Source organism: Bidens hawaiensis, unplaced genomic scaffold, assembly GCF_021521415.1.
Source record: "Bidens hawaiensis isolate Kalapana, Puna unplaced genomic scaffold, B.hawaiensis_p1.1 tig00044160_1, whole genome shotgun sequence".
NCBI classification, from domain to species: domain Eukaryota; kingdom Viridiplantae; phylum Streptophyta; class Magnoliopsida; order Asterales; family Asteraceae; genus Bidens; species Bidens hawaiensis.
The window spans coordinates 33501-51927 of record NW_027505879.1 but is presented as its reverse complement, the minus strand read 5'-3'; the positions used below and the strand labels follow the sequence as shown (position 1 = coordinate 51927).

The following is an 18427-nucleotide window of genomic DNA, read 5'->3' as shown; positions in this document are numbered from 1 at the left end:
ATTTAGCTTGTTGGCAAGATGAGCATTCTTTTACAAAGGTATAAACTTGCTTAGAACATCCTTTACAATAACAAATGGCTTGAATTTTTTTTAAAGTTGGAATGTAACCTGAATGGCCTCCAACATGAGATGAATGGAAAAGACAAAGAATGTCTTGTTTTAATTGCTTGTCATCACCAATCCATAACCTGCCTTTCTTTTTAAGCAAATGACCATCCCAAGTAACATGAGGATATGCTTGCCCATTTTTAATATTCAGCAAAATAATAGAGTGTAACTTTTCATCAGTTTTCCATGTAGCTTTGATTCTATTAAGCAACAAAGGATCAATATGACTAATGCCCATTTCAAATAATGCCATGCCTTGAACTCTTGACAACCCATCAGCTATAACATTGTCAACGCCTTTTTTATAAGAAATTTCATAAGAATATCCCATTAACTTGGATAATCAGGTTTGTTGCAAAGGAGTTGTCACTTTCTGAGTTAACAAATACTTCAAGCTCTTTTGATCGGTCTTGATTAAAAACTTCTTAGCAATTAAGTAATGGTGCCATTGTTTCACATCCATAATAATTGCTAATAATTCCTTCTCATACACCGACAAACTTTGTTGTCTAGTGGACAAAGCTTTACTAATAAAAGCAATCGGATGACCTTCCTGCATTAAAACTGCTCCTAAACCCTTGGAAGAAGCATCGGTTTCCACCACAAACGTTAAGGGGAAATCTGGTAAAGCCAGCACTGGTGCAGAAGTTAAAGCTTGTTTGAGTTGATCAAAGGCTTGTTGTGCAACTTCAGACCACATAAATCCTTCTTTCTTTAACAATTCAGTCAATGGTCTAGCCATAATTCCAAATGCTTTAATAAATCTTTGATAATAGCCTGCTAAGCCTAAAAACCCTCTTAACTGTTTAAGGTTAGTAGGAATAGGCCACTGTTGAACAGCTACAATCTTTTTAGGATCAGTCTGAACGCCTTTACCTGAGATAATATGTCCAAAATATTCAACCGAAGAACCAGCAAATGAACATTTTGATTTCTTTGCAAATAAGGAATCCTTCCTAAGAATGACTAAAACTTGTTCTAAATCAATCAGATGTTGTGCCAAATTTGGGCTATACACCAAAATATCATCAAAAATCACTAATGTAGTCTTCCTCATCAACGATTTGAAAGTAGTGTTCATAAGTGATTGGAAGGTTGCTGGAGGATTTGTAAAGGGCATAACAACAAATTCATAAAGGCCTTGGTGAGTTCTAAATGCAGCTTAGGAATGTCTTGTTCATCCATTCTGACATGATGGTAACCGGCCCTTAAATCCAACATAGAGAAGACAGAAGCAGTTCCTAATTCATCCAATAGTTCTTCTATTAAAGGAATGGGAAACCTGTTCGTTACAGTTGCTTCGTTGAGTTGCCTGTATTCGACACAAAATCTCAAAGATCCATCTTTCTTTTTAACTAATACTACAGGAGAAGCAAAAGCACTTTTGCTATTTCTAACCGTACCAGCTTCTAATAATTCTTGTGTAAGTTTTTCCAAAACGTCTTTTTGTCCTATAGGATATCGGTAGGCCCTTTGATTAATGGCAATATTTTCATCTTTGAGTACAATTCTATGATCACAGTCTCTTTTTGGAGGGAGAGACGTAGGCACAGAAAAGACATCTTCATATCTTTGTGATAATGCCTCTAATTCTGAATTGACCAAAGTGCCCTAAACATTAGTTTCATGTTGAAAAGAATTATCAGTAGTCAATAAACTGTACAGCTGCATACTTGCTACATCACCTTCTTGTTGATTAATATTTTTCCAAAAAAAAGTCATCAAACAGTTGTTTTACCACTTCAAATCAGACAACTTAGTAATAATGACCCAAACGTTATAGCAGCAATGTTTGATAGAGAAATTTAATCAACATATGAATATAGGACCAAAAAATACAACTTAGTGTTAATAAAGGATGCTTACACAATTTGCATTTCCCACTTAACTGTTCAGAAACTCATCTAGTAAGAAAGAACACAATCAAGATATAACACAAGCTTGAAAATACTTTCAAAGATAACAATTTTCTCCAATCATGGACCATCACATGTATATTCTTAATCAAACAAAAAATTGTAGATTCATCACTGATAAAGAAGACGAATGCCACAAGACACATCTAATGAAATAGAAAGCCACGTGGCTTATAAGACTAAGAGATGTCACAAGACATATATCAACATGTGATATAAAAAAATCATATGATTCTAGAATACTAGCAGGAAAAACATATGATATAAGAAGACAAAAGTCACATGACTTTTAAAAGAGACAAATCACATACTCGTATAAGACTATCAGATATGAGAATAAAAGGCACACACCTTTTAAAAAATACAGAACTATGTCTGAAAAACAAGAGATGTGAAGAACATAAAGACTAATTTGACCTGTTCAAAAACTTTTACAACTTTGCAAGAAATATATAAGAAAACTTACAAAGAACATAAAGACTAATTTGACTTGTTCAAAAACTTTTACAACTTTGCAAGAAATATATAAGAAAACTTACAAAGAACATAAAGACTAATTTGAACAAGCAAAAACTTTTACAACTTCACATAAAAAAATGAATCACAAGATTCAAGATACAAGATAAGATACCTGAAGATCATAAAGACTAATTTTGACTTTGGTCAAAAAACTTTTACAACTTCACGTATGAGACAGAATCATAAGATTCAAGATATAAGTTTGACAACAATGAAACAACCAAAGAGATTGTAATTTGTAACTGTAAACAAATTCACAGAATCTCTTACACAAAAGAGAAAAAACATGTAGTGCTGTCAAAGAATCAAGGACACACATAACAACTGGTTGACAACATAAGTGAACCACATGGTAACAAACCAGACAAGACTTCAGATTGAACACCCAATCATAGATGTGCAACCAAAATTGAACACACAAGCATAACAGATTTTCAAGAGAAATCTTGACAAAACAAGTTGCATAAACAACAAACACCATACACAAATATTATATGTAACACACCTATCTTGAAATCTAACAAACTAGCAATTAAAATCATGATTCCTCCTTTTATGTCTCAACATAATTCAAGAAGAAAGAAACAGTTATAGAGGCAAGAGACATTTAGCATGGTTTTAAAAGAAATAAAAAAATGAAATTCACAATGCAAAACCACGTCTAACAACATGAGAATTGAACAATTCTATATTTAGACAGCAAATTAACAGCCAAACAGATTCTCATTGAATACACAAAAAAACAATATTTTCGCAACAAGACATATACCACATCTCTAACAAGAAAAATACGAGGCAGAACAGTTTTGACAAATTTGATAAAACTACTGATTAAAAATACTCGAGCCAAAAAGATTCAACTAACTATACAAGAGTACATGCACTAAGACATATGAACCATAGTAAAAAATGTTTAACATGCTCCCAACGTTAAGAATGATATTAAACAATGACATTATTGTTATTGATCAATTAATAAGAATTTTCTACTTGAAAAACATACTATGTCATACGTTATTTTTTTTATCAATTTGAAAAACCAATAGCCCTTCATAATTAAAAGAAAAACTTTTTTTTAACCCTGTAACAAAAGCTTAAATCTATTTTTTTCCAATGAAAAATTGATTGAAAAAGAGTAAAAAACCTTTGAGGTCATATTTGACACTACACCCTATAACAAATTAAACCCAAAACAATAGTGGAGAAAAGTACAATTTTCATGTCGAAATTATTGATTTATCTTTGTATGATAATCCTTTTCATAAAACAGAATTCCATTATCAATATGTAACTAATTAAAAATTGTAACCCCTTTTAAGACATAATATGGACATAGAAAGGCTGCTAAAAGATAATATGAATTGCATATCTACGCCAAGACATAAAATAATGTTTCCTCCTTTACACATCTTTCAGATATTGATAACATGACAACAATAATACGACCAATTCCAATTTTAATCACAACGTTAAAATCGAAACAGATTGACAAAGAAGCTGATAAAATTTCATCTTAAAACTAGACCAGTCATAGAAGTTAATCAACAAGAAAGCCAAGCCAACTGAGATTAAAAACAGCTTCACTATATATACACAGATGATTTAGCACATAAGTTGGTCAAGAAATAAACCACACCAAGTCAGGAATCACAAAATAGAAAACAGTTTAAAAATTAATTGGTAACACATAAACAGAAAACAACTAGTGCAAGTCAACTACAGTTCATCACAAAACAAGTAGATTTATTCAGAAACAAAATAGGTACTCTGCTTGTTTAAGCCCGACTCGATTCAATATTTTAGCGACGTGATCTCAAATAGCTCACGAGCAGCCCGGCTCTTACACCCATAACTAACTATCACGGTTCCTTATCAGTTATTAATCAACAAACTGCATGACGTATTTAGTGTTGATAGTCGCAACAGCAGCATTATGTTCAGGAACAACATCACCACAAAACATCAAACAACAAGCCATGTACTTTTCATGCCTTGGATCGCACTTAGCCGTCATGCTCGTGGAAAGCTTTTTCAACTGTTATCACGGGTGCATACAAGGAAAGAATGAAATCGTCACACGGGAAAGAAAGAGTTTGTGCCATGAACATCCAGTCACTTTTTAGGATGCTGAGATATGCCATTCGGTTTGGGTATGTTGCTTTTGTCTTTGTTCTTTAATTATTCATCTGATTTTTTCTTATGCATATTTCAACATTGCGTTGATAAGTATAATTAATTATTCATGTTCTGGCGGTTGATTTGTGTGTTGCCGGCTGCTCACAGCATACGTTGATCATAGCAGGCAGAAATAATCTCTATTAAGCTTTTTAGATCTTGTTTATTAAGCTTTTTAGGCCAAACAGATGTTCAAGTTTATTTTAGCTGGTGTTTTGTTGATAATGTTATGTTCCTTTGTTAGTTTGTTTATACTATTAACAAATGAACGTAAAGAAACACATGTATGTTTATTTTTCTTAACGAAAGGACATGGACAAGAAAACTCGTTATTTTAATTGTTCGTGTTTGATGGTTTTATTAGGTTAAAGTTAAGGGAACAGACATTTCAAGTGTATGTTCACTTAATTCATTTGCAGGCCTCGGTTTGTTGCTTCTGCCTCATTTAACTAATTACATAAAAGTTATATGGTTTGTGATATTTAAACTTATATTGCTTTTCTTCCTCTGCTGCTACTTTTGATGAAGATTTACACCAGTGTATATACATATGAGGCGTTGCTTTGTGGATCGACACACCGATTCGCGTTGCTTCTATCTAAATGGTGTGCGTTACTAATTAATAATTACGTAGTAATACACATATTATTATATCCTAAGTATTGTATGTTATTAATACTTCATGTGTTACTCACATATCAATCGAGAGTTTTAGTTATGTGATTGTTCCTTTTTTGAAACCTATGCTAATTAATTTCATGCTAAAGAGAAAATAAATCTAGATCTACGTACAGATTGCATACAGACCTTCAGAATTAGTGATATTTTCCGATGTACATGTGGTTTAATTTACATATATTTTCTTTCTAAGTTCTCTAATTATATATTTACCTAAACCGTAAAAGCCAATCACATATTTCTCATTCTAGAACCCCATATATTACATATTTCTCTGTTTCATTAAAATTAACTAGTTAATTAACTGTTTTACCATTAATGAACTAATTAAAAAACTATACATACATACATACATATATATATATATATATATATATATATATATATATATTGTAAGGCCCATTTTGTTATTAGTCTTTTTAATTACTCATACTTTAACGTTTATGTTGGTTACCTAGTCGGATTGTTATATTTGTATGTTTGGCCCGAGGCCATGTAATATGAAGCTCATTGGGCCGTAATAATACAAGTATGGTGCATGAGAACACACAATATAAATAGTGTGTGTCTCTCATGCAAACATTAACCTTTTGCAAATTATCTAACCTTATCCTTATCTACAAACTCTCTTCTTCTCTTTTCTCTCTTCCCTCACGACAAATAAACAAACTAAGCAAGATCTGAGATCTCGGTTTCTCACTAGTTATTTCCGTTAGCTAGCTAGTGTTGATATTGATCCAAGTAGACTAGTTGTTGTGTTGTTTGATCCGTCCATAGGAATTACAATTGGTATTAAAGCGGGTCGAATCTTATGATTCAACTTTGCTCTTGATATTCAGGTTCTATTTCCGCTATTACCCGAACCGAGACGTTAAATCCTGTTGAAGTTTGAAAATAAAGTTTTTAGATCTAGAAACAAAGATGGAAATAAATGGGGAAATAAGCGTGTTTTAAGCTTATCCTTGTAGATCTGGATGTTCAGGATCTACAAATGCCAAGATCCGGACGTTTCAGGAAGTGTTACACCATACGTCAAAAATTCGGCGACACTGCGATTCATCCTGACGACGAGTTCGAAGTTGATGATTTAAAATATCAAACTCCGATACACGAGTGTCGGTTATTTTGGTCCGTAGCATCTGTTGGATGAAGATGTGACCGATCGGTTTGCCGGTAAGTGATGGCGGTGGTAGCTGGTGGTTGTCTGGGTTTCAAGTTATCTAAATATTAAAAAAAACATAATCGTTTTTCCGGCAACAATTTTCCAGTGACGTCAACAAAGAAAGAAAGAAGAAACAGGACCGTAGAAACAGTGGTTGTTGGCCGGAATACGGATTGCCTGGAAGATGATGGCCAGAGTTTGAAAAATATTGTTTTTACGGCGAGTTAGCCCGTATGCGTTTTTCCGGCAGCCCTCTTTTCTTTTTTCTTTTTGTCGTGATGCATTGTCTAGTAGCCGTGGATGAAGGAATATAGTCGTGTTTGGGTTGTGTATGATGACGGCAGCGGCCGGAACTAGATTTTCCGATTGTGGTTGATGAAAGTGGAGGTGAAGGTGGTCATCTCTGAGTGAAGGTGGATGTGGATATAGTGGTGGAGCACGGTGGCAAATAGCCAAGGGCAGGTTTCGGCGAAGTGGGTGGCGGCGGATGATGATAGAGGCTGCTATATTAAGTTGTTTTAGATTTACTGCCCTAATATGGTTATTAAACAGAATGAGCTTGGATTTGGGATTGAGCTTCATAATGGATGGGCCTTCTTCTTCAAGCCATTGTTACTTCTTTTGGGCTGTTGGGTTTATTTCAAATTTGAGCCAGATTACAACTCATTATTGTTGTGGGCTACTAGACAAGTTTACTTGGGCTGATTTGCAACAAAATTATGGGCCGTGAAATATTTAGTTTCGGGGTTGACCAAACGAAGAAAGTCAAACTTGTTCAGGTTTTCGCCATTGTTTGACCGAGTGTTCTATTTGGTTATATTTTTTTAATACAAACAACAATGTAATACCTTATAATTAATGAGTATTTGTTGTTACAAATATGACATTTACAATTCATTTAAATGTATAGCATACTCATATATTATGTTTTCTTTATTTGTTTATTTTACGTCCGCGTGTAACACAGATAACTAACCTATTGGATATAAATGATATTTAAACACAACCGCTCTTGTAACTTTGACTGCCGAATGGGCCTAATTAATTACATAATTACATTTATGACCCTTTTATAAATTAACAGTTACATAATAATACCAGTGAGTATTATATCTGAATAATACTTCATGTGCTCATTAATGCCGATCACGATTTTGCAGGCGAGAGTTTTAGTTATGTGAGTTATTTTTTGAGTTTCATTTGGGGTCGTTGTTGCCGTTATCAAAGATTTTACCTTTAATACGAGTACACGCTATATATATATATATAGCTAGTTTTTACTAGATTTTTTTTATAATATAGACAGGTTATAGATTGTTTAGGAAAATTTTTTTAGGTGTAATTGCAAAATTGATAGTGTTATATTAATTGTTGTAAAGCCCGGTTTTGTTTAATAGTCTTTCATATTTTTATCGTGTTAGTTTACATTTACGTTTCGTTTACTTTTGTATGTATTGGGTCCAAGGACTTGTGTAATTGGAGCCCATGGGGCCGTTATCAATGAAATAGGTGTATGACAATACACACACTATATATTGTGTGTGTATAGCATACACCACCATAACCCTTTTGCATTATTATTACTTACATACTATCAAAACTCTCCCTCCACCTACCCTCTAGTTTCGGCCCACATACACACACCAAAAGATCCGAGATCTCAGTTCTAGCTAGATGGTTTCGCCAACTAGTTGTGAGGTTGATCCAAGTACGAATAGTACTTAGTTTTTTGTGTTGTTTGATTCGGTCACGGGACCTACAAATGGTATCAGAACTTTCGGGCTCTACTAGTTGTAGATCTTGGGTCACAACCTTGGATTTTGGTCTTGTGTGTGTGAAAAGACGGATTTTCAAGAAAATAAGTGGGTTCGGGTTTATGTGTTCTTCAAAGTTTCAAAAAAATTAGGTTATTTATGTTCAAGAAGATGTTAAAGTTTGTGTAAAAGTTGATTTTTTTGGTGTTTGAATTCTCAAGTTTGGTGTTTGTGTTGGTGCATGTGATTGTTTGCTACAAAAGTTGTAATATACATGTAAATGGGTCTGTTTGAGAAAGGTGATGGAAAGTGAGTTGGTGACTTTCCTTGTTAGGATTTGAATACAATTGAAAGGCTTTATTCAATAATTGGGTTCGAATACATTGATTAGTTCGATTACAATGGTCTAATTCGAATACAATTAGTTAGTCGAACACTTTGGGAAAATCGAATACAATTATTGTTGAATACATCAGACTCGAATACTTTGGGATCTCGCATACAATTGTACTCAAATACTTTGTGAGACTCGCATACAATTGTTGCATTCACATACATTCAAATTCGATTAAAATTGTCCGACTCACATATATCAGACTCGCATACATTCCTCACTCACTTACAGTCCTTCCATTCGCATACATTACCAAACTCGCATACAATCCTTCCATTCGCATACATTACCAAACTCGCATACAATCCTTCAACTCGCATACATTCTCCCAACTCGAATACAATCATTGTAATCTAAAATTATTCTAAGTTATATGTATTCTATTTTCTTCCATTTAGAATACATTTAACTTAGGCAATTTTTCATTCGAATACAATCATTGTATTGTCCATTTTTCTGTAAGGCAATTGTATTCTAATCAAGCTCAATTAGAATACGAAATTTATTTGAATACAATTTCCATTAGAATACATTGGACTTAGTTTATGAGCAGATTTTGAACAATGGCAAATCCTATTCCTACAAGGTTGAAGCTGTGCAGCATGTGATGTTTGAAAACAAGGCTGGAACAACGTCTAAGCCTCCAAAGTTGATGAAGTGGGACTATGATTTTGATGAGTTTTGGAGATTTTGGAACCACCTCAAGATTATTGATCACAACCTTATTAGAGCCTTTGAACAAGGTCCACATCGTCCTACGACAACTGATACTGACGATGAAGTTCCTAAAGCTTTTGCAGATTAAAATGAAGATGATAAAAGAATGCTTGCTGAAGATCAAAAAGCTTTTAGTGTTCTTACTGTATGCTTTTCATGGGAAATTGCTTTGACACTGAGAGACTACACTACTGCTAAGACATTGTGGGATGCCTTAGTGAACAAGTTTGAAGGAAACTTGGAAATGAGAAACAGTCGAAAAGGAATGTTGAAGGGAGAGTTCAATATGCTTAACTACATTCAAGGAGAAACGATTGATAGTATCATTTCAAGGTTTGAATTCTTGATTATCAAAAGTAATGGTGCTGGAATCGAATGCGACCAAATTGAGATAAATGACAAGCTTCTCAATTCTCTCCCTTACTCCTGGAGTAGCAGTGTTATCACCATCAAGAGAACTTCAAGTCTTCATCTCATGAGTTTATCTTTTCTGTCCTTAGTTATCAAGTCGTTTGTGATGGACGAGAAGTTGAGAATGAATAATCATATCAGTTCTCTTTCAAAGCCAATTATGGCAAATGGAAAAGGTGTGAGCTCAGCATTCTTAAGTCATTCAAACTCCACGGCTCGGAATCCAAGTTCAACCTTCAAGCATGCTGGTGTATCTCAAGCTTCTTCAAGTTCAAACTCAAGCTCTTTTCAATTTCCCGTTGACAAGCCGCATCACAAGCACTTAAAGCTCATGGAATCAAGCCTACCCCAAGCACTCCAGCTTACTCTGCTTCAAAGCCCCTCTCTGCTGATGACTCCAATGTGGCTTTGTTTCATGCCTTTATGGCAAGTCATGAGAAGTTGTTACAAGGAAAGTTGCTTCCTCAGTCATTTGAACAAGGAGATCTTCCCGAGATCAACAAGTATGATCTCAAGAAAATGGATATCAAATACCAGATGGCCATGGCCGTTCAACGTGCCATAAACTTAATAAAGAAGTACGGGAAGAATAGTTTCAAGGATGATGGGAAGAATATGGGTTTTGAGAAAGATAAGCTTCGCTGCTACAACTGTGGGAACCATGTCACTTTACACGTGAATGCACCAATCCTCCAATGGCTTTGGGAGACATCAAGATCACTAAGATGTCTGACAATGAAAGTGGTAAGAGGCCTGAAAAGAGAATCATCCCAAACTACTCCTCTAAGCCAAGGGTCCTAGAATCAATCAAGGAAGCACGTCAAACGGGAACCTAAAGTCGAGCTCAAATACGATGATTTCTAGGAATGCGGAGTCAACTTTACCTGATTGGGAAGGGATTAATTTGAAGAATTAAAGATTCCACTGAACTTCGCTGGGATTGCACCGATTAGGCTAGCACCTCCGATGGGATTCCTACACCTGCCTCGCTCATTCTCGAGGTACACAAACTTTGCACTTAAGACATTATAGATAAAGTTCTTCATTATAGAAACCACAATGCTAAAATTCTAGAATAAATACGTAACATTAAAGTTCAGAATGATGATCTTAAGAAAGCTGCAAAGATTTATACCACTAAGATTAACACTCATGGCAATGATATGGCAAAACTTAGGGAAAATGTCACTATTGCTACAAATTTAGCTCAACGTCATGAAAATCATGTAGTTGAACTAAACGCTAAAATTCCAAAATAGAAATTGAGTTAACCCAAAAGAAAATTGCCATAGAAAACTTTGAGTTAGCCTCCGAAAAGCTGAACAAACTAATTGGGTCACAAATGGAGTTAAGATTAAAGACTGGTATAGGCTATGATAGTTCTGCTATACCACCGCCATTTAATAATAACTATACTAGCTCTCCTCACTTTTATTTTAACTCTCCTTTCAAGGAAGAAATGGTCTATGGTATTGGTCATGTGTCCATATCAAAGACATTTGTTCCTGCAGCCCTCGAGACTGTTATTTTAGCAAATTTTTCAGTTAATCCTAATAGTGATTCATCTTCTCTAGCAGGTTGTGTAGAATAAAATGGGTGTATGGAAATAAACGTGGGTTATGGAGATAAAAACTTGCTTGTTGATTCATCTATTATCAACTCTGTATGTAATAATAACAATGATGTATCTAATGAGAGTGTTCATGTTGGCACTTCTCTTGAAAATGAAAATGAAAATGATGTTTCTATTTCTGATAGTGATTGTGAAACTATTTTTGATGAAACCATTATCGATAGAACTGTGCATGAAACGACAACAGTGAATACTAACCTACCTACATGCTCGTCAAAAAATTGTAAAGTTGAGCAAACTAAAATTAATGAAAATTTTTTTGAAAATGAAAGGGCAAGTACATCTGGTAAATATGTGCCACCTAATAGAAACAATTTTTGTCAATCCACCAATCAACATTGTCAACCTCAACTGTACAATCAATTCGATAATAGCTACTATGGTTATTGTCCACAAGCTTTTGTTAATTATTTCTTTACAAATCTCTTTGATGATCTTGTTTGTTCTCGTACAACCATCTCCTTACTCACCACAACCTATGTACTGCGGTTTCTATAAGGAAGATAGAAGAAAACTTTGCTTTGTGTGCGGTAACCCATCTCACCTTGCAAAACATTGGAAGAGCTGGCATAAGATGAAAAGATAAATGAACAGTAGGTTTAATCAATTCCGTTCAAGAGCTAAGTCAAGCTCAAGAACAAGAAATGACCAACCTGACAGTTCTGCCAGTGAAATGGATGTGAGATCCAGAAAAAAAAAAAAGAGTAACAAACCTCCTTTTTGACAACCAAGAAGGAGAGAGAAAAGAGGAATTCGAAGACAGAAAAGTCTGAAAATTCTTCAAAAAGAAAGCAGAAAAGAAATCCAAAGATTGAAAAATCTGAGGATGTTGTTTTAAAACCAAGAAGGAGAAAGTCACGAAAAACCTTTAAAAAGAGAAACTTTCTTGTGCATGGAATCCTAGAGACTGTCCTTCTGATTCTGACACGTCACGCAACTTCATAAATAATAACGTGAAAAGGACATTTGACAACTATATGGTTGACCCTCCCGAGACAACTAAGTCTCGGGAACCCCTATCTAATTATACTGCTAATGTGTAGGGTCAGCCAAGAAGTTCTGTCAATAGTATATGGTATTTGGATAGTGGATGTACCCGACACATGACAAGAGAAGAATCCTTGTTGTTTGACATTAAACCGTTCGATGGAGGATACGTTTCTTTTGCTGGTGATATTGGTGTGAATATTACCAAACAAGGTAGAGTGTCGAATGAAATCCTGATGTTTGATGATGTCAACTTGGTAGAACAACTGAACCACAATCTGCTCAGCATCTCTCAAATCTGCGACAAACAATGCTCCACACTATTCACCGAGAATGAATGCTTGATTCTCAAATTAGGTTTTAAAGTCCCGGAAGAATGGATCTTGATGCGTACTCCGAGGCATAATGATGCTTACATAATAGACATGAATAGTTCCTATTCACGTAAGACCGCTTCATGTTTATTATCTAAGGCCTCGGAGAACAAATCATCTCTATGGCATCGGCGTTTAGGTTATGTTAATTCTAAAAAACTAAACAAATTGGTTAAAGGGGAACATGTGAGGGGATTGTCTGTAAAATCTTTCTCTTACATTGAAAAATGTCTTTCATTCTCTAAATGCAAGCAACGCAAGCTCCCTCACAAACCCAAGACTGTCAATATCATAAATTCCATTCTTCAGCTGTTACACATGGAATTGTTTGGTCCTATTACTCCTATGGCAATCGGTCGAAAAGCCCATTGTCTTATGATTACTGATGACTTTTCCCGTTTCAGCTGGACTTTCCTTTTAGAGCATAAGGATGAAACCGCACAGTTTTTGTTCAAGTTCATCACTCTGGTGGAGAGACAGACAAACAAGAAGGTGAAGTGTATTCGAAGCGACAACGGAACTGAGTTCTGCAACCGATCTGTGTGGATGACTTCTGCAGCTCAAATGGAATAGAACGCCATTTCAGTGCACCCTATACTCCTAAACAAAATGGAGTTGCTGAAAGACGAAAACGTACACTGAGTAAAGCTGCACGAACAATGTTGTCTGATTCCAAACTACCTCTGTTCTTCTGGGGAGAGGCCATCAACGCGGCTTGCTTCATCCAAAACCGTGTGATTATCAACAAGCATATGAAGAAGACTCCATATGAAGTCTATTACAAGACGAAGCCTCTAGTCAACTACTTCAAAACCTTTGGATGTCCTTGCACCCTACTCCATACTAGTGCTCAGCATGATCCCTAATTTGCTGAAAAGGCTGATGAGTGTTACTTCTTTGGGTATGCATCCAATAAAACCGCTTATAAAGTCTACAACAAGAAAACGAAGATGATTTTGGAATCCTGAAATGTTGATGCAAAATCTGATGAATAGTTTGTCTGAAGTGGATCCGTTCGTTATGCTTGCACTGCCTACTCCACCTTTTGCTCCACCCCTCCTCAAGTCATTAATCAAGTTGTAAATTATCCTACACCTTAAGTTGCACCTCCAGTCGCTCCTACAGCCGCTCATCAAGCCGCTTCTCAAGCTGCTGTTTCAACTGAGATGGTGTGATGAAGGCCCAAGTATTGACGAACAGGCCATGTTATATTTGGAGGCCCATGATCGTGTCTCCAAAGGTGGCCCACGAAAACGGGCATAACTTTGCCCACGAAGCTCCGTTTCAGGCCTATTACCAGTAAAATCGAAGCTTGAGACGAGGAGCCCATTGTGGTAAACAGCCTTTGGCGGTTTGGTCCCTGTCCGAAGCCCAAAAACGCCTCCTAAATAAAGTTTTGGGCCTTTTTATCTTTTTCAGCACTTTTTATCTTTTTGTTTTTGGGTTTGTGTTTGGCCCATGGCCCATTTTAGGCCCATTTCGTATTTGGAAGTCTTTTTATATGTTTGTAATGTAATTCCAAAAGTTAGACTTGAATTTTATAATAATTAATTTTCCTCTTCATTTTCCCTGACCTTTGGGTGGGATTTTTAGGGTTTGGAAGTTCATCACGGTATTCGATTGAACCAACGTGATCGATCTTCATTCTCGTTTTTACCGCTGCATCAGTTGGTATCAAAGCCGAATTTCTGGTTCAAAAATGCCTCCAAGGAGAAGACCGGTCGATGAGGTTTACGAACGAGAGTTAGAACAACGATTTATGGCGCGAGTGGAGCAACGACTGGATCAAGTGGTCGATCAACTCATTTATCGAATGGCTAACTTGATGAATCATTGAAGGCCGGCCCCAGAAAATAGGGATTTCGATAATCCGTTTTTTGGTAATGATGATTCGTCTTCCGAAGAAGGTTACGAGAGGGGACCAAGACCAGAACGTGGAGATGGAAACCAGCGTTGGGATGCTGGGATCCGTACTGATATCCCAGAATTTGATGGGCCTAGTTTGGATCTGGAGGGGTTCATCGATTGGTTGGTTATTGTAGAAGAGGTGTTTGAGTTCCGAGAGGTCCCTGAAAATAAGCGGGTCTCTTTGATCGCTACCAGGCTACCTGGGAGGGCGTCAGCATGGTGGCAACAGTTGAAGATGACACGAAATAGACTCGGGAAGTCAAGGATCGTGACATGGGCCAAGATGAGGAAGTGTTTGCGGGACACTTTTTTACCTCACAACTTTCAACGGTTGATGTATCAACATTTGCAGAATCTGAAACAGGGATCCAGGTCGGTTGATGAATATACGACCGAGTTTTATCATTTGATTTCTCGTAATGATATTCAAGAAACCGATGAACAAATCGTTGCTCGGTATATTGGAGGTTTAAGGGTTCAAATCATGGACTCTGTAAATCTTTTTGATCCGTTAACGGTCGCCGAGGCATACCAAAGGGCCTTGGCTTTTGAAAAAAAAAACCGTCGGGTGGGCGGTTCGTATTCACCAGCCCCTGCTGGAGGAAATTCGGGGTCGGGTAGTGGAGGACCTCATGCCGTGCCTAGTCAACAGAGGTCGGGGGCCAACAACACTTGGTCGACTTCTAAGGGGGCTAGTAGTAGCGGGGTGAAGTGTTTCAAATGTGGTGAGACGGGTCATCGGCAAGTTGACTGTAAACAGGTGGGTAAGAGGCACTTGCTTGTTGAATCCGAAGATGAACAGTATGAAGAATATGAAAAGGCCAGAGTATGATGAAGAACCCGAGTACGAGGAGGAGTTTGTGACCGGTGATGTGGGGTGAATTTGGTGGTTAGGCGTTCTTGCTATACACCAAAGGCTGATGGAGACGGATGGCTTAAACATAATATCTTCCACTCCACATGTACCATTTTGGGGAAGGTTTGCACGTTTGTTATTGATTCTGGAAGTTGTGACAATCTAATTTCTGAAGAGGCAGTCCAAAAGTTGGCCTTGAAGACGGAGAGTCACCACAAGCCTTATAAGCTTCAATGGCTTAAAAAGGGGGGAGAGGTAACGGTCTCAAAAAAAGCCCTTGTTTCTTTTTCTATCGGGACCACATATAAAGATGATGTTGTGTGTGATGTGGTTCATATGGCAGACAATGTGTTTGTTTTGATAGGGAAACCGGTGCCCAAGGAAGTTGAGATTCGTGAAGCTATGATTCCTTTACTTGAGGAATTTTCTGATGTTTTCCCTGGTGACTTGCCAGATGGGCTGCCACCTTTGCGTGACATCCAACATCATATTGATTTGGAGCCTGGTTCACAATTTCCCAATAGGCCCCATTACAGGATGAGCCCGAGAGAGCATGAGGAGTTGCATAGACAGGTTGAGGAGTTGATCTCTAAGGGTCATGTTCGTGAAAGTATGAGCCCTTGTGCGGTTCCTGCTTTGTTAACTCCAACGAAGGATGGCACCTGGCGGATGTGTGTCGATAGTCGAGCCATCAACAAGATTACTGTGAGGTATAGGTTTCCTATTCCTCGACTTGATGATTTTATTGACTAGATTAGTGGTGCCACTATTTTCACAAAGTTGGATTTGAAGAGTGGTTATTACCATATTCGTCTTAGACCTGGGGATGAGTGGAAAACAGCCTTTAAGACTCGTGAAGGGTTGTATGAGTGGTTGGTGATGCCTTTTGGTTTACCAAATGCGCCTAGTACTTTTATGCGTGTGATGAATCAGTTGCTCAGGCCTTTTATTTGGAAGTTTGTGGTGGTATATTTTGATGATATTCTTATTTATAGTGCTTCTTTCAGTGAGCATGTCGTGCATGTCAAGAAGATTTTGGCCTTGCTTCGCAGAGACAGTTTCTATGCAACAACAAAGAAATGTGTGTTCATGACCCCAAAAGTTTTCTTCTTAGGGTATGTTATTTCAGGTGATGGGATACAGGTGGATGAATCTAAAGTTGCAGTTGTTCAAAACTGGCCAACTCCTACCACCATTACTGAAGTCCGCAGTTTTCATGGGCTTGCTTCTTTTTATAGGAGGTTCATTCCACACTTCAGTTCCATTATGGCCCCTATGACAGATTGCATGAAGGGAAAGACATTTGTATGGACGGAGGGAGCATAGTTAGCTTTTCAGGTTATCAAGGAAAAACTCACTACCGCACCAATTATGGTATTGCCTAACTTTTCACAAGTTTTTGAACTTCATACTGATGCCTCGAAGGTTGGGATTGGCGGGGTCCTCAGTCAAGGGGGTCGACCAATTGCTTATTTTAGTGAGAAGTTAACAGGGGCAAAGTTGAGATATAGTACTTATGACCTGGAGTTTTATGCAGTGGTCCAAGCTGTAAAGCATTGGCGTCACTATTTGTTTCACAAAGAGTTTGTTTTATTTACTGATCATGATTCTCTAAGGCATATTCGCACGCAAGACAAGATATCTCATAAGCACGGTCGTTGGTTATTATTTCTTGAAAAGTTTACTTTTGTGGTCAAGCACAATATTGGTGTTTCGAACCGTGTTGTTGATGCCTTGAGCAGGAGGGGAAATCTGCTTGTTTCTGTGAGAATCAATGTGCTGGGGTTGGATGTTATTCGTGAACAGTTAACCACTGACCCATATTTTTCAGTTGTGTTGCAGGAAGTGCAAGCGGGTCAGAAGTCAGACTTTCTTTTGCATGATGGGTTTTTGTTCAAAGGGAATCAGCTATGTATTCCTGACTCCAGTCTTCGGTTGAAAATTATTCAGGAGTTACATGGGGAGGGTCATGTTGGTCGTGACCGTACTTTACATTTGGTGCAGTCTTCCTACTTTTGGCCTACTATGAGGAAAGAAGTAGATCGTTATGTTAAAAGGTGTCGAATTTGCCAAGTTTCAAAGGGTGTGGCCACTAATGCGGGTCTTTATACGCCTTTGCCAGTCCCTTTGCAGCCTTGGACTGATATTAGTATGGATTTTGTGTTGGGGTTACCTTGGACTCAGCGGGATAACGATTCGATCTTTGTTGTTATTGATCGTTTCTCTAAGATGGTGCACTTCATTCCTTGCAAGAAGACGACAGATGCAGTTAATGTGGCTCAATTATTCTTTCGGGATGTTTACCGTTTGCATGGTTTGCCATCTTCAATTGTTTCTGACCGGGACACTCGTTTCTTGAGTCATTTTTGGCGCAGCCTATGGAAAATGGTGAACACTCAGCTTAACTTCAGTGGTGCCTATCACCCTCAAATGGATGGGCAAACGGAGGATGTTAATCGGTCACTTGGTAATCTTTTACGATGTCTTGTGGGTGATCATGTGAAGTCTTGGGATCAAAAGCTATGTCAAGCTGAGTTTGCTCATAATCATGTTGTCAATAGAAGTACCGGGTTTAGTCCTTTTCAAGTGGTTTATTCTACTTAGCCACGGGGTCCCCTTGATCTGATGTCACTTCCTGTTCCTGGTTCTGTACCTAAGAAGGTGAAAGATTTTGTTGAAAGACTACATGAGGTTCATAAAGATGTGCATGACAACCTGGTTCGAGCCAATTCAAAGTACAAGCAGGCTGCTGATCAAAACGGAAGACAAGTTGATTTTGAAGTAGGAGACTTTGTGTGGGCTGTTTTAACTAAAGATCGTTTTTCAGTTGGGGAG

The 18427-nt window shown here is 37.2% G+C and overlaps 1 protein-coding gene and 1 pseudogene across 1 annotated transcript; one reads left to right on the top strand and one right to left on the bottom strand.

Annotated features, from left to right (window-relative positions):
- Positions 1 to 451: 451 nt before the first annotated feature.
- LOC143615754 (putative mitochondrial protein AtMg00860 pseudogene) lies at positions 452 to 1165 on the bottom strand (annotated as a pseudogene).
- A 13362-nt stretch (positions 1166 to 14527) lies between these two features.
- On the top strand, positions 14528 to 16918 carry LOC143615753 (uncharacterized). Its single transcript, XM_077088801.1, has 4 exons — positions 14528 to 14571; positions 14668 to 15562; positions 15653 to 16297; positions 16346 to 16918. The coding sequence occupies exons 1-4, from the start codon at positions 14528 to 14530 to the stop codon at positions 16916 to 16918; spliced, it is 2157 nt and encodes a 718-aa protein (XP_076944916.1).
- The last annotated feature ends 1509 nt before the right edge of the window (positions 16919 to 18427 follow it).